Consider the following 16,971-nt stretch of genomic DNA (forward strand, 5'->3'; position numbering starts at 1 on the left):
AAAACATATTAACATGTTATAATATAGCTTAAATTGCCCAAGGTTGTAGCTCAGTGTGTGCTTTGCATGCAGAGGCCCCGGGTTCAAACCCCCAGCCACAACCAGTTCTTGGGCTGGCCCTAAGCCCAGATGAAGGGGGAGGGTTTCAACGGGAAGGGCATCCTGTGCCGAATCAATCATGCAAGTCACGGAGCTCACTTGCTGTGGCGACCCCAAACAGGGAAAAACAGAAACAATAATAATAACAACAATATGGATTACATTAAAATAAATATACTGTAAATGTGCTATATTGCGATATTTTGGATGGACACCCACATAGAGATACCATTTAGCTAGAGCCATCAGGTGGATATTACGACTTTTTGTCTGAAGTAGATGGCGTTTTTACAGTCAACTCGTGGAGCTAACGTTAGCTTCATGAGTTAACTGGTTAAAGCTGAAAAAAGGAAGTGGCCTCTGTGGAAACATGTTTAAATCCATGTGGGTGCGGGAAAACAGGACTGGTAATAACCACATTAGCTGCTGCCACACACCAACAGCCTTTTCATCAACATCTACTATCTCATTGGCCATTTTTACTGGTAATCAGTATTGATTGAAGAACAATCCGTTGTGGAGATGAAAGCTGCACTACCTCAGAGAAACATTTCGTTACATGTAACTGCCTCTCTGGAGGAGGCAAAGGGAGGAGACTTAGAGCTCTCAGGATGAGAGTATGCATCTATGTCAGCCTTGAGTGACTTATGGTTGCTTATAATTACAGTTACACAGCATCAGAGTTATGCTTTCTCTTTCATGGTCTTAGTGGTCACCGGTTTTGTCCTTCATGTGCCTTTGAAAAGCAGCTCAGCTTCATTACTCCAGTAATTTGCTGAAGCAATGTAAAGTCGCCATTGATGGTAGAGTGGATAAACAACGTGCCATGGGAGAAAATCTAAGCCATCTCCTGTTGTGTCAGCAGAGTGACAGAGAGATACAAGGAGCCATGGCCAAACCACAGATACGGCTACAGCAGAGCTCAATATTTCAGGACGTGAATATGAGCAGAGTTCAGTTGTTCCACATGTTCTTCAGTCAAACAACACAGCTTCTCATATGTTTGTTCTCATTGTGCATGGTTCTACAGAGCAAACGCGACCAAAGTGAAAAAAACATAAATACTGTAATCACTATTTGGTATTGTTTCATCTTTACAAGAAAATAACTCACTGTTTTCTGCGTACATTTCCAATTATTTTTACATGTAGGTATGAAACTATAGAAATAATCATACTTACAGTGAAAGAGATAGCGGAACTCTTTCCACTTGCTTTCAGTCTTAACACTAAATCAAATATCTTGATCCAATAATTGTGCTGTAAATTCCATTAGCAGATGGTTTAACATGACTGCGATGTACTGTGCTCTATATGTTCTTAGTCTGGATATGTCCCAAGTATAATCTCTCAAGCCAGTTCAGTCTGAACATCACAATATGGGACTGTTTTATTATTTAAATGATTGCATATGGTGGTAATATTTTCAAATATTGTCCTAATCCTGGTATTAACAACTGAATTCTCTGCATTCATTTTATTTGTTACGCTATTCCTCTGTGGTGGATGGCAAACTTGTTACTAATAGGCAGGAGTCTTCACTTCATTTTTTTAAAACAAGGAGCACTTCAAAGTATAAAAAAATATTAGTTTCATAATGAAAAAAATGTGAAATGATAGCTTTTGTCATCATTTAAAGCATTAGAATTAAAATCATGAATGTAGATAGCATAATTATTATGTCAATGTGTCAATGTGAATGTGCTGGAATTCTAAATAAATAAATGTTTTCATCTAAAACATAGATTGTAAACACAGATAATATTAATGCCTTTGAATAATCAGTGGTAAGTTTCCACCAATATCAACACACAAGGCGAAATATATCTTCAGGTTATACAATACAGAACATACGCAAGGTTTTTAATTATAACTTCATGGAGTAATTAATGACTGGCTGAATTGCATTACATGGGAAAATACTATCCTTACTTTACATGACACATGCCTGTATGCAATTTGTTAAGTTGTGGTTTTTGTAGTGGTGTAACGGAGTAGAGATTCTTCCATTTCACATAATTTCTGAAATGCTCGAGCCCTGATTCTGTCCCTGATGTCATTTCAGAACGGCTAAACAGTCCCGCTGCAGAAATGACATTACTAAGCGAGACTGCAAAGAGCTCCGCATCTCCACCAGCGGACAAAATACTACTGTCTCCCAGCTCATTTGCCCCAGTTCCTTTTTCTGCCAGCTTCCTTCAAACTGCCGTTCGATACCACAGTATTGTACTAATGCTTAGTACACATGACTAAAGCAAACAGAGGCCGATGGGAGTGGGGCACTGTGGTCAGGAGGACACAGATAACATGCAAAAAAGTCAAACACATAGAGAATATTGAGGTGCTCTTTAAAGTTCCCACTCATGATGGATCTGAAGCCGCGATGCCTCGAACAATCAGCAGCCGCAAGTGAAAGAATGGGAGCACCTTGGTGGTGAGAAGCGTGATGAATCTCTGAGCCAGCTTGTCTCGGCATATGCAGCGTTAAATAATGCACCATTCCAGATGGTTAACCTAGCAAACCCCAGACTGCCTTTGGCTCCACATTCACAGCTTGCCAAAAGAGCCTCCGGCAGGAGGATTCATCTCGGGCTGCGATGACTGAACAGAGACCACAACTGTCACTTCTGTCTGAGAGCTGGACTTTTAGCTGACCATGCATTAGTCACTACAGCTGCCATTTGATAAACGCTTTTAGTGCGTTTAACACTGTACTTTATTTAAAATATGATCAATGTCATTTTTTTCCAGATCTGCCTTTCTTCTATTTTTTTTTCCTCGTTGTTGTTGTTATTTCCACCCTCCCCGAAAAAGGGCAATCTGTGAGCTTTGTAACTGTAGACTTCAAACAGGTTGGCTATTTCCCCTCTTATTAGCCCAATGCTAAGCTAAGCTAAGCTATCCACTGCTAGTTCCAGCATGACATGAATGAATGAATGAATGAAGTTCAAATCTCTCTATTCAACCTGTCCAGCACCAAACAGCAATCAGACAAAGTTGGCTTCTAGTTTACAACTAACACTGTTAGAAGCTTTCACACCAAACAGAAGAGTGTGGAGACAAAAACAAAATTTTGTCTAAACTAAAATATGTTAGCAATTACATCTACAGCTAATTGTTCATTGTTCAGGTAAAATCTAATTTAAGCAGGCTAAAATAAAATGAAAATGTTCCAATTAGATCGCTACAATTAAAATATAAAGACAGTATTATTCTAAAGTAAATAAACTACTGAAGGCAAGTCTTGAATCCAGATACTTTTCAATTTACTGTGGAGCCAACATGACTGATGGTAAAGCTGAGAGGGATATTTGCATTCTGCTTTAATCAGATTTTAAACTGTTGTAAACAAAAAAAGAAAAAAAAAAGAGAGAGAGAGAAAAATGACTACTACCAAATACTACACCGGTTCTCCTGGTATTATAAACATCCCTGTGTTTTCTTCTTCAGATTACAGACATTTCCCACACACCCTCAAACACAAGCAGCATTTCTTAGTATGGAAAACAAAATACCTCATGGTCTCTCTATTTCAGTGACACTGGCTCCCTGCCTGGAAAACTGAGAATAATTTCTTCAATTCCCCTGGAAAATGCAGAGAAATAAATATCCAGCCTGTTTTATTTTTTTCTTGGGTAAGTTGGACCTAATAACAGTGTAGTATACGCTGTCATTTGCGTTTTATTCTGCTTGTACCTCATTAATAGAATTTTAAGGAAGTTCAAAGCCTGGATTTTCTGCCTTCTAGTAATTTTGTGGTTTATTTGATATAATTTACTGAACGACTGGAGTTTGAAGGGCGAAGCAGAATGCTAACTGATCTCAAGAAAATAGAAGAGGGAAAATAAGAAAAATCCATGCCATGATATAAATTAATTTAATTTTCCAACTGACGTCAGAGAGACAATTATTAATAGCCATGAAGCTTGTGAGCAGTTTCATTATTGAGCAACTACTAAACGCAGTCTTGATTTTCAAAGTGCGTAACACACTCGCCCGTCAGCGTTCAGCAGGTTAGCAGCCTTTCAACACACACATTGTCTGTTCTGAAAAAGGTGACTCATCAGATGCAACTGTCACCCACTCAGTGTCTGTGTGGAGGAGGATGGATCTGCAGCCACAGAGGTCCAGAGTTTCAACAGACTGGATACTGAACAGGACTGACGCTCAGTTGTCCTCATATAGGCTTGAGTGACTCATTGCCTCCTGACTTGTGACAGGGTGTGCGTACGTAGGGTATGCTGTGTATCATAGGTAAGTGTGAAAAAGAGTTTTTGCCGCGTCCAGTGTGTGTAAGCAAAACCTGACCTCTGCTAATTCCTGTGGAAAAATTTGGATCTGGGAAGAGGAGGGTCAAGGTTTGTCCAAGCAGCTGTTCAGTTTCCAGCTGAGAGTGTCCTGAGCATGGACGTGAGGCCTCATTTGTAAAAATGTTTTATACAGACCGAGAGCTCTGACTGCAAAACCACAATAATTTGTTCGGATGGCAATATCCAGGAACTCCAGTTTGGACCAGGATCACACTTTAAAGCCGTTCATAATGCAGCAATGTACAAACCAGATTGTATCACTGCAACTAGCTCTTTAAATCCAACCACAGTTTCTCTTGTCATTAACCTCTCAGCAGGATGGCCCACTTCGTCTTCCATGAAGTTGCCAACATGGAGATCGAAGCTTCATCTTCAACTATGCTGCCGAACTAACATCTTTGCGGTGCCTCTGCTGCGTTGACATAGAGAGGAATTAGTCTCTGGACTAAGTGGGCTGACAGTTCTGGTTTTGTTCTGAGCTCTGATCCTTCCTGGCTGTGTCATGTCATATTACTGGGTTTCTTCATGCATTAAAAATTGTATCCAACAATGACATCATCCTGTGTCACCTGTGATTGCTGTTCCATGAACAGAGACCCCTTGCAAACTAAATGTTGATAACCTCATCCTTGCGTCACCTCAAGCCTCCTGTTCTGTTTGAGGTGCTAAATGCCAGATCATGATTTCATGGTACCAGAGAAGTTCTACTTCTGCTCTCTGAGACATGTTTACGTGACGGTCAATGAAGCTTGTCCTCCTGGTTCTAATTATTTTCAGCAGCCGGGGATTTCAGGTTGAGTAGGTTGACTGGCTTCAAATGTTCCTCTGCTCTCACTTGGAAATTTCTCCACATTTGAGTTACTTGTTGTTTGTTTGTTTTTTTGTTTTTGTTTTTTGTTTTCCATAAAGGACCACACTAATTTGTGTTAAGTCTACAGATGCCTTTGGTTCTAACTGAAGTCTCAGTCTCAATCCGTTTATATTTTGACAGAGGCTTGTTTCTTGGTTGATTTCAACACACACTGATTCCTCTTTCGCTCTTTCAGTAACTGATCAACCCTCTGGTTTTCTTCTTGATCGTGTTGTTTATTGCAGCTCCTGTAAATCTGACCAACTTGCTATTATTATCAAGTCCATTCTTTCATTTCTAGTTCTGAGAAGAGCTTCTTATATTTCTTCTTCTGTGCTCAAAACAAACCATGCAAATAGATTTCAAAAGGCCTGGCTCAATAACTTGACAAAACCGCCAAACCCACGCCTCCATCAAGTCCCTTAGAATTTATGCTTGCCAGATCTTTGAAAGGGGTTTGGTCCTCTTATTCTATTGATTGCTAGCTGTGTAAATGTCTGTGCTCCCTCCAGTCAGTGCCAACTTATTGTGAAACTAAGCTTTGATGCTGCTGATTGCAAAACATTTCTAAAAGAACAATTTCATGAAATCCTCTGTTGAGGCAGTCAACATGATGACTCATCATAATTATATTTTTGACAAATTTCGATCGGATTCAGTGTTACAACAACAAAACTATGCACCTAGAAGGACATCATCTACTCTCTGTTGATGCTAATGGTTGTTTTATTTTAATTCATCTTCTAGATTTGACACTGTGGATCACTCTGTGAATCATACCAGCAACAGTTTGGATTATAAAAACAAAGTGCTGGAAAATGAAAAACTAAGGTTTATCAAACAGAGCCTGTTCAGTAGTCAAGCCTCCTCCTCTGTGGTGCCTATGACAGGTGGGGTTCCCTAAGGTCCTTTTTTTTGGCCCTTTAATGTTTTTTGATATACATGCTACTACTGGGACAAATCGTATATAAAAACACAAAATACAACTAGTGGTAGAAAGAACAAAAACTGCTACTAATACATTTTCCTTTGCTTCTGTCCAAAGACATCTAGGCTCACTAGAAGTCACCTAGCAACAACAACAACAAAACTATGGTTCAGAGTAACATATAACCTGTAAGGTAATTTTTTTTCCCTGGACAGTTTGGAAATGTATGTTCCATTAAAAACCAGTGAAGAATAAATAAAAACAGGGCGTATTTTTTATGTAGCAGAAGATCAAAGCAAAATGTGGGATCTAATTTTAGCTCTCTATTCTTTTGTCTAGTTTGAAAAAACCTCTTTATTGTGTACGGACATGCTCTGACTGGTAAGCGAGTACTGAGTCACACCCAAGCCAGAACAATTTAATAATCTAATAATGTCTATGCTCAATTAGAGAGTAATTTTTAAAGCGGATGTAAACTGTGATGGATAAGAAAAGACCATCAGACCATAATGACCATCAAGGGGTGACTCCACTGGTCTATGTAAAATTGTCCCTACTTCTTTTTTGACTTTCTGCAGTACAATATGATGTAAAATTCTTAGACGATGGTCCCATTCAGAAGAAAATAGGCCACAAAACAGGGCATTTAATAGGGTGTAGCTAGAGACTGTACCACACACAACAGCTAAGTCTGCCAATCAGGAGATTGTACAGAGAGACTCAGATACAGCCCTCACTCCTCAGCTGCACCCCCTACCCACCAACTTCCAAATCTGGTTTCTTCTACTTCCAAAAAAAAAAAAAAAAAAAAGTGCAATGGACAAATTACAAACTTGAGGCTTCAAAACAGGAATTCACAAACCAGTGGGTGATGTCATGGTGGGTTGATACTAAAAACAAAACTACATATCGACATGATCTCAAGCTAAAATGTTTGAAAGTCTCTTAGGGTTTAGAGGACCTAATCTTTGTCTTCACTTCTCTCCAAATAGTCCTTCGTGGAAAGAAAGAGTACCATGCTTGTGTGTACTATGTTCAAGCAGACAAACAGAGTCCAGCTGTGTTGAGCTGTCGACAGCCGCAAACATAAAGCCTTCTTCGTGATGAGATGCAGTAACGAGGTGCGTTCCCTCCCCGCTCACTCCCTCTCCTATGTTGCTGTGTCAGAGGAACATGGGCACAGAGGTGTGACAGGCGGGGGAAGTGTCTGTTTCCTATTATTCACTCATAAATACCTCCACCTTCTCTTTTGGGGGCAATACTGTCATATCGGCACACATGGGTTAGCAGGAAGTTCACACAAATGCTGACACTACTGTCAGTGGGAAAGTAGACATTATTTTTATGACACTTTTTCCTTAATTTTTTTTTGTCAGTGACAGGGTACTTGAGGGAAGTTTGGATGTCAAACTTGGAGCCTGTTTAAAAAAAAAAAAAAAAATTATTTTATAACTACATATACACTATAGGCATAGTAGACAAAGTGGTTAGCACTGTTGCCTCACAATAAGAAGATTGTGGGTTTGGTTCCTCGGTTTCCTCCCACCATCCAAAGACATGCATGTTTGGGTTAACTGTTGACTCTAAATAGTCCGTAGGTCGGAGTGTGAGTGTGAGTGGTGTTGGCCCTGTGATGGGCTGGCGACCTGTCCAGGGTGACCCCGCCCTCACCCAGATTGAGCTGGGATTGGCTCCAACACCGCCCGCGAGCCGGAAACAGATAAGCGGTAGAAGATGAACGAGTGAGTGATATATACTACATTTATAATTGTCAGTATTTTGATCCTTTTGACCCAAAGCACAGTCACTAGTGGTTGTATGTCCAAACGCTAACGGACAGAGCAGAGTATCAGCATTCTGGCAACATCAGAATTGTTTCATACATGTGACCTGCTTGACGATTTAATGTTACAAAGAGCAAGCGTATTTAACGTGATGAAAATCAAGCGCTTAATCGTGTTAGAAACCATATGAGTTTTTATTATATATTCATAAGTACACACATTATGGGTGAAATAATCAGCCACAACATGACTGACTATTTCCACTATGAACTGCAATTCATTAATGCAATCTCATAACACCAGACCCAGACAGTCAGGGATTCACACGAAATCCTCAATTACCGATCCTATCAACTTGTGGGGGCAAGGGGGCTGAATAAAGCAGGAACCTTGTCAGTACAGAGTGACGAGGTCAATGGCCAGATGAGAGCTGTAGTTAGCATTAGTGTCAGCTACTACAGGTTACAAACTAGCATACAGCATAAACAAATAAAAGACGATAACTAGGCTAACTGCTCTTACTCCGGTCTCAAAAAGACCCAGATCTGAGTCATGGTCCTCTCTTCCACTGGTCAAAAATCCCATTAAGACCCACCTACATAAGGCTTTTGTTATAGTCGACGCCGGTATTTCCCATCCGCTTGATGTAAACACAACACCTGAGTGAACAAATCTGTTCAGAGCTCAGACAGTATTAAAGCCAAGACACCACAGCCACACCTTCCTCTCAGTGAGCTCAGTGAACTTGGAGCATGGAGGCGGTGGGCGGGGTCCAGGCCTTAGATGGGCTTCAGATGCAATTTTTACGCGGGGCACAACATGTCTGGAGAAACCTCGGTTTCAGCCTATAAAACATTTATTGCCATTAGTTTGTGAGGTGTACTTTATTGAATTGTGTTGCCTTTCCACTTTTACAAGAAGATGTTGGATCTTTTTTTCCAATGTAACTATAGCATAGTCAACAGAAAGATCGGCATCTGTACTGGAGTCAAATTTCCTCCAAGTATAAACATAAAACAAACTGATTCCCACACAACTGCTTCAGGCCAGTGCGACCAAATCTCATCACCTCTGTTCCTGATGGGCCTCAGCGGAGACTATAACACTGACCTCCTGCGCCGGAGAGTTCCCGACACCCTGGGATCCCCGGAGGGCGTTTCTACAGTGGGAGAAATTTCTCACATGTGCGCTAGGCTGCTGGCTGTTATACCAGGAGAGAGGAATTTGTGCTGTTATGGAGTGAATGGAGGAGGAGGAGAGAGCGCGTGAAAAGGTCCTTGGAGAGAGAGACGGGCGAGGGGACGGGATATGGGGGCTGTGGACCGTATTTTTATTTGGGAGACATTGTTTTGGTTTGGGCAGATTTGGGAGCCTAAAGTGAAGCCACATTCCCATACAGAGACACTTCAGATGCTCAGGGGGAGGAGGAGAAGGAGAGAGAAGGGAGCACACATCTACAAACATGTACTCAGTCACTCATAGATGCTATACATGCACACATGGTAACACAAACTGTCACCACTGTGCAGAGTGTAGCGGTCCATGCAGCCAGCAGAGCCAGTGTTGTTGATGTGAACTTCTTCAGTCTGACAGACAACGCAACTGGGACCAGAGCCCACCGACACACACTGAGCTCAGCCTGCTTGTGTTCTCAGGATATGATACAGCAGCATGTCGACTTACTTCAGGACTGAACTCACTGAGCTCGCCACAGCGCCTGATGGATTGCTCACAGTAAAACCGGACTTCTGCAGGTTTTAGTCCCGTTTATGTCCACGTGAATCAATTCAGCAATAAGTCCTTTGCACACCGTCCTCTGCTTTAAACAGTTGCAGCCTCAGCTTTGAATGTGCATGCCAGTGGTTCAGACTGTGTATACACTGTTGGGAAATATTGAATGGGGGTCTGGTCTGTGGTTTGACTGATCTGGGTTTCTACCGCCTGATCTCGATTTCCCCTCTAAACATTAACATACTCCCAAAGCAAAGACCTGTTGTCAGTTATGAGTAACATGTTTGAATGCATGTAATCTTAAGATTAATGTTGCCTGTAGATCCCCATATGGCTGCATGATTTTAGCCGCTGATGCAGCTCTGCGTGGACGTGTGAACTGCTGGACCCGTTTACAGGCCAGTGTGAAGCAGCTACACTGAGGGTCAGCAGCATCGTGTCTGAGTTTAGCACCGCTGTCCAAGATCGCAGGCCGTTCGCCCTGCAGTCAACGATGATCACCTAAAGCCCCTTCCAGTCTGAGTCCTAGCCCAGTGACAGGAAGTTCTGGACTTCAGGTTTGGAAGGTTTTTGGGGCATTTTCTCCGGCTTTGTGGATCACTTTGTCTCATGAATCTGTGAGAATCAACAAATTACAGTGAAGTGTATTTCTTTAAGGACATTAATTTGTCACTCTTTCTTTCTGTTTCAGATTTCCTGGATAATAAACCCCATTTTGGCTGTTTTGAGTCTGAGTTCAACAAAGAGTCAGTTCATCTAGCTCAGCATCTGATCAGGAAGCATCACAACCACCGCCACCGTCGGTATTCCAGGCATCTCCAACTGGAAGGAAGATCCTGGGTTTGACTGAGAAAAAACTGGAGCAAAAATATAGCCCATCTGTACTGGAGATGCCTGAGGATCCCCCAGGAAAATATTCAGGATGTGGTTCTGGGTCAGTGTGCTTATTGTGCTACTAACAAGCCAAGACCTATATGTTTGGACATGTGCTCTCCAAATGAAGCATTCAAAATTTCTTTATCTTAATTGTGCTTTTGTTTGCATTTAATTTAGTTTATTTTAGAAAATGCGAACCACTCAGATCCAGTGAGCAGGTAAGCACTCATTGCTGAATTTCCCTACTAGCTCGGATTCCCATCATAAAGAAAACATTCACCAAATTTTGGCCAAATTCCACATGTTGGGAAAAACCAAGAAAAAGAGGCATGGGGTGAAAATAACTGTGATTATTCTCTAATGTTTCTCAAGCCGTAACTCAAAATAGACTGGAGCAGACCAGAACAAGAGGGGCGAGGGATTAAAATAGCTCCCTCTGAGACCATGACCAATGTCTGAGCAATGAACCTCACATGAATCATATTAATGTGAAAGATCCTTCACCCACAAGCAGGTAGTGAGGCAAGATCCTCCAGCCAAACCCTTAAAACCTCAAACCTGGTCTTCAGAGACTAAAGGAGACGGTGGTTACCAGGGTGCGTTCAGAGGAGGTGCCAGTGGAGCTATCGTCATGCAGTTCCTGTTTCTGAGACAGCTTCATGACATCAAATGACCTGATGTCAGTGCAGGGGTTGGGGGGTTTTCCAGAGTGCAGGGGGAAACACCTGGCCATGAGCTGGAGGCCGTTTAGAACTGGTACAACTCCCCTGTTCCCACTGGAGGAACACTCACCCCCCCCAACACCCTCAACTCTCCAGTTTCATAATAAACACAGCTGACAGGAGAAGCTTTTGAGACAGTGGTTCTCCATATTTCACAGCTTAGTGGAAATTGCTCACAGTTACCCCAACCGACTCATCCTCCCCTTCACAGGGAAATGATGACAGTGATTCACACTGAGCACAGAAATGTGAACTGAAATATGAATTTGATTGAATCAACATCACCTCATCCTCACATCACTGGCTTCCTCAAGTGGAGGGAAAAAGTTTTGTTTTACTGTAGAATAACGTGGCTGAGAAGGAGGTGGGGGTTGGGGTAGTCTCCCTCCAGATGCCCCAGCTGCTGGGCCTCTACTACATGTTAATTGACTGTGTTCACATTTCAGTACATGCTCTAGATGAAGACTGAGGCTGCCGTATGAATTTAACTCTTTTGTTTTGTTTTGTTTTTTTTTTTTTTCCAGGACTGCCTGGTCCGACTTTCAATCCCACCAACCTAGCACCATCAAGAATGAGTAATAAATAAACAGACTAAAATTAAATTTAGATTTTGATATAAAGAATATGCTTCTTTATATAAAAAAAAAATCTTTTATTTAATTAATCACATTTATCCTATTATCAGATTTGCTCTTATTTCACATCAGAATTCTTTTATATCCTGCACATGCTTGACAATACTTTCTGTCTGACCACCATCATCAGACCAGCATGTATCTGAACCAGCTGGGGCAGCCACAGTATAAACAGAATCTAATTCTTGTTTGAAGTTGTGAATCTCTAAGAACCTGCCACTGTTGATCCAAACATCTGCATCTGGTGCTTCACCCAAACAACACACACTGATGTACACCAAACAGCCATAACATTATGGCCACCTACCTAATAATGTGTCCAGGCCAGACCTCTTTGAGTTGTGCTCTCTGAACCAGGACACAGAAACTTTAGGTACTGGAAGTTGCTTCCATGGGGCCGAAATGTGCTGGCCTGGATTGAGATCTGGAGAATTTGGAGCCAAGTCAACACATTGAACTGATTGTTGTTCCTCAGATCATTCCTGAACGTTGAACATTGCCGCAGTGAGGCAGGGGCTCTATCCTGGTTAAAGAGGCCACTGACATTAGAGAACATGAACATCCACATGAATGAAGGACCCAAGGTTTCCCAGCAGAACATTGTCCAAAGCACCACACTGTCTCCACCCCATCCCATAATGCATACCAGTGCCACATCTTACCCCAGTAAGAGACGCACATGTCCCTGACCATCCACATGTTGCAAAAGAAAACCTAGTCCGGTTCTGATGCTCATGTGTCCATTGTAGGTGGTGGAAAGAGGTCAGCAAGGAAACCCTGCCTGGTCTGCAGCTACTCAACTAGCTGTGATGCTTTGTGCGTTCTGATACCTTTCTATCAGAACCAAGCATGAACTTTTTCTGCAGCATGAGCTATATTAGCTCTTCTTTTGGATCAGAACACACGGTCCGGCCTTCGCCTCTCACGAACGTCAGGGAGTCTTGTCACCGGTTCATCAGTTTCCCTTCCTTGGGCTGTTTTTTGGTACATATAGGTGCTGACCAATGCAGACTGGGAAAATCCCACAGAAGGACAAAATGTTCAACTGATGCCTAATGTATCCCACCAAGTCCACTGTAAATGAGAAAACCATTTTTTTAAAACGTGATTAGATGTATCTCTTAAGAACAATATAACGACCTTCACATCTGTCTGAAAAATGTGATGACAGCTCACAGCTGGATAGGTCCAATTAATCAATATTTGAACAGTGTCTTCCCATCATGCTCTGGGTGACATGCTGGAACCAGTCACTTCGTTTTTCATGGTCTTCTGTTCATTTCCTCCTTGTTAGGTGTGCAGTGACACTAATGAACCACATTCTGATATGACTCACTGTCACTGTGACTCACGGTGCCCCAGACCCACAATCACTACACAAATGCAACAAGTCTGACATTCACTGAAAACTTGACACCGACACTGAACAATCACCTGTTCCCACCAGACAGACAACAGACTCCTGACTGAGCTCAGAAGAAAGAAGCTGTTTGTAGAACAAAGACACACGTGACATCGACAAAGGTCCACTGTCACTGCACCGCAGTTAAAAATGTTGGTGTGACATTAACCGACATCATTCTAGTCCAGTATTACTGAGAGACCCGGCTAATTGAGCCCCCGCCTGACAGCCAGAGTCCACTTCACCAAATGAAGAAAACAGAAGTGGCTTTTTGTTTCACCATCAGTCATTTTGGCGTCACTTTGTTTCATTTTGAGCAATTCATCCCACAGGATCAGGATCAGCTGGAAAGGGGTGTCAATGTCAATACCTTAACATTAATTATATTTTCATTTTCTGAAAGCACTCTCTACATCGACACTTGTTAAAAATGCCACGCTGTTCTAAATGTGCAGCTAACTCTCTAACTGTTGGTGAGATCTTTGATTATAAAGTTTTTTTTAAACTTCCGATCAACTTTACTTCATCGCAAAATGTTATCTTGCATGGTGTTTTTATGATGAAGACTACTCTCACTCTAGCCGGCACAACTGGTCTTCAAACGCAGCCTCTGAAGCACATGTCCAATGTGTGGCTAATGTTGTCCTTTTTGAGTGTTTTGTGAGGTGAATGAAACGAGAGGTGAATGTCTGCCACTACACTTTCTGTGTCACGGTCTTGTTCTTCCTTCTGCCTCTAATATTGACCCACATGCTGATTTTCTGTCTGAATGGCATGCGTTGATTATAACACGCTGTTATATGTTCACTACTTGTTTCCATACTTGAGGTAGTTTGTCCCCTCAGACTTGCCATAAGGCAGGATTTGTCATCAAGGCTCACTTGAAATGTGTGTTTGTGAAAATAAACTTTCTGCCCTACATCGTCTACATCTCAAGGCCCTGCTTATTACTTTATTCCTTTCGTGGTTCATTCTCTTTTTGACCGACAGACTAATCAAAAGATTTGTTGGACCATCGGGAGGCAGCCCTGCTCGCATCAAACCGTCACCGCCTCAGACGAGGTGTCTGAGGTGCAGATGACTTGGTTCAGCAGACAGAACTGACGGTTCAACACCAAGTTGCAACGTATCAATGACTGACCACGGTGTTTCCTCCCTTCTCTATGAGTCTGGTTATTTTTAGTCAGCTACACAGTACAGGATTGGTGACAGGAGGTAGGTGGTGAGAAGCCACAACACCACAAGCTGCAGATCACAGAAATAAAACAGAGCCCAGATCAAATTAGCATGTGGCTATGTTCAGCGCTAAGCCGGTATCCTATTTTGCATCAATGCTTTATTAAAGGCAGTGCTCAGTTTTCTCAGTTGTCATGGTGATTAGAGCGCAACCTCCATTGAATTTAAAAGAAAAAAAAAACAACTATCAAATCAAACAGTTTTAGTTTTAGTTTCCTATTGGAAGACTGATGCATCTGCTCGTTCGGAGTGTTTATGCTTCAGTTTCACTTTCATGCAGGTGCAGCTCCAATCAGCTGATGGTGGTTGATTCACTGCAGCATGTGCATTCATTCAGGTGGAGCTTGTTGTTTTGCCACTACGCACTGTCACTCAGAACACTTCCTTGACCAATCAAATACCTTCCAGCTCAGATTCCAGGGAAGACTTGGTAATATTCAATGTTTTAAGCCTCTGTTTCCATGACAGCCAACCAACCAGTGATGTGCTCATAGACAGATAGATGGATTTAACTTTATTAATCCCCAAGGGGTAATTCACCTAGTCAGGAGTTCATCAATATAAAAAAAAAAAACAAAACAAACAAAAAACCCGTTATCCATTCAAAATATAAAAAACAAAACATTATCCAGTTAGCAGGGGTTGAAATCAGTGATGTGATGTGCTCATGGAACCTCTTCATGTTCACTGATACTGAAGGATGAGATGATAAAATCTTTGTCAATGGTTAAAGTGAGTTCATAAAACCTGATGAGTTTGGGTTTTTAAACAAAATATCTTAAGAACTGGGCAAACGATTCGCATTCAGCACAAATGGTCACTGGGTATGAAGGATGACATGATTATATTTTGTAGGTCACAGGTCAAAGGTCACCTCACAGAGCAACAACTGAATACCATACGTAGTTTCTAGTTCTTATGACTCTGGACAAACATGGATGTAACGAGAAAGGGGTTCAAGTGAAGGAGGGACACAACCACAAGGCGCTAATTCTACTTCCTTTGTCGTTCCACTGTTTGCCTCACAATCACCACAACTGTGCAGTGTCTGCATCTGATGCACCTTCAAACCTATAGATGTGTTTGGCCAGCTGTATCCTGCATCAAGGTTCATGTCTCACTCACACTTTCTGCCACACCCCTTAATCAGCAGTGGTGAAAGTCAGAGGACAGGCTCGCTGAACAAATCACAGGTGATGTTTCAGATTAGAACCAGACTAATCCATTAATGACCGACTTGCAGACCAGACAGGTCAGGGGTCAAAGAAAGTGAAGGTCCTGCTGTTAAAGACCTTTCTGTTTACAGCCCCTCCCAGCTTCCTCGCCCATCATTATAAACTGGTCTGAGAATAGATAACACATTAGGCTCCAGCCATCTGGGGTTACAGGTTTACACCCAGCCCAGAATCAGGACACATCACTTTGGTATCACTGGGCCACAAATCACTCTGCCGTATCCTTTCTCATTCAGAGCGGAGATGCGTTAAAATACCACAGCAAAGAATATTGGCTCAATGCCCCCCCCATGGTTATGACAAACAGTTAGGATTGTGGGTGGTGTCTCTGCCTCGACCACAAACTCAGTCCTCTGTAATATTGCGCATCCAGAGAAGACTAAAAAAGCTGAGGCGAGAGAAAGAAATATGTTTTCTAAGTTGCATTTCTGAATTCTCTTGGGTGTAAAGAAGGTGGCGGGGCGGGTGTTGGGTAGGGAGGAGGGGGGGTGGGGGGGGGGGGCAGCATGTGAATTGAACTGAGCAGACCTGAGTATTTGAGAGGAATGTGTGTGGAATGAGGAAATGTGCTCAGTCAGGCAGGAGCTGCTGCAGCTGGACATGTTAGAGTTAATCTGGTCATCTCAGCACGGGAAAACTATTTATTACAGCATCCCTCAATTTATCTTCAAGTGTGTGTGCGTACTATCTGCCCTTAACTTAAGTTCATTTTCAAATGTCTAAACTTAACTCAAAGTCACTAAACAACAGTCAGAGCAGTTCATCAGCTGTAAAGCAGAAGAGGAGCCTCACCTCCAGCACCTGGACGTAGCTGGACGGGAACCAGCCCCGGGCTCCATCCTTCTCTCCCTCCCACCAGCCTCCGGGCAGAGCCTGCACCACCTTGATGATCTCCCCGGCCTCGAAGCTCAGTCCCTGCTGATGCTGCTCCCCGGTGAACGGGTACAAACTTCTGCAGTACGATCCAGACATCGCCGGAGTGAGCAGACGGAGGTGGTGGTGGTGGTGGTGGTGATGATGATGGTGGTGGTGGTGGTCCTCCAGCCACTCTGAGCGATGAAGAAAAAACCAAAGCACTTCTTAGTCCGGCGAGGCGCAGGGAAAGTTGAGTGAAGTCGGCGGACAGGTTCTCCTCCTCCGGCTGTCAGCGCGGCCGCTCTCCGC

General features: G+C 42.6%; 1 protein-coding gene across 2 annotated transcripts in view; it reads right to left on the minus strand.

Annotated features, from left to right (window-relative positions):
* Window positions 1-16,971, minus strand: part of gas7b (growth arrest-specific 7b) — a 49,804-nt gene extending 32,833 nt beyond the window's left edge. Inside the window, exons 1-3 of one of the 2 annotated variants that reach the window (XM_029527934.1) lie at window positions 16,600-16,779; window positions 6,952-6,966; window positions 5,942-5,972 (exon numbers count right to left, since the gene is read on the minus strand). In XM_029527934.1, coding sequence (XP_029383794.1) covers window positions 5,942-5,972; window positions 6,952-6,966; window positions 16,600-16,779 — 226 coding nt within the window. Of the gene's footprint in view, window positions 1-5,941; window positions 5,973-6,951; window positions 6,967-16,599 lie in introns of both variants that reach the window. The other variant, XM_029527933.1, reaches the window with a different exon arrangement.

This window comes from Echeneis naucrates, chromosome 19 (genome assembly GCF_900963305.1).
Source record: "Echeneis naucrates chromosome 19, fEcheNa1.1, whole genome shotgun sequence".
Classification (NCBI taxonomy): domain Eukaryota; kingdom Metazoa; phylum Chordata; class Actinopteri; order Carangiformes; family Echeneidae; genus Echeneis; species Echeneis naucrates.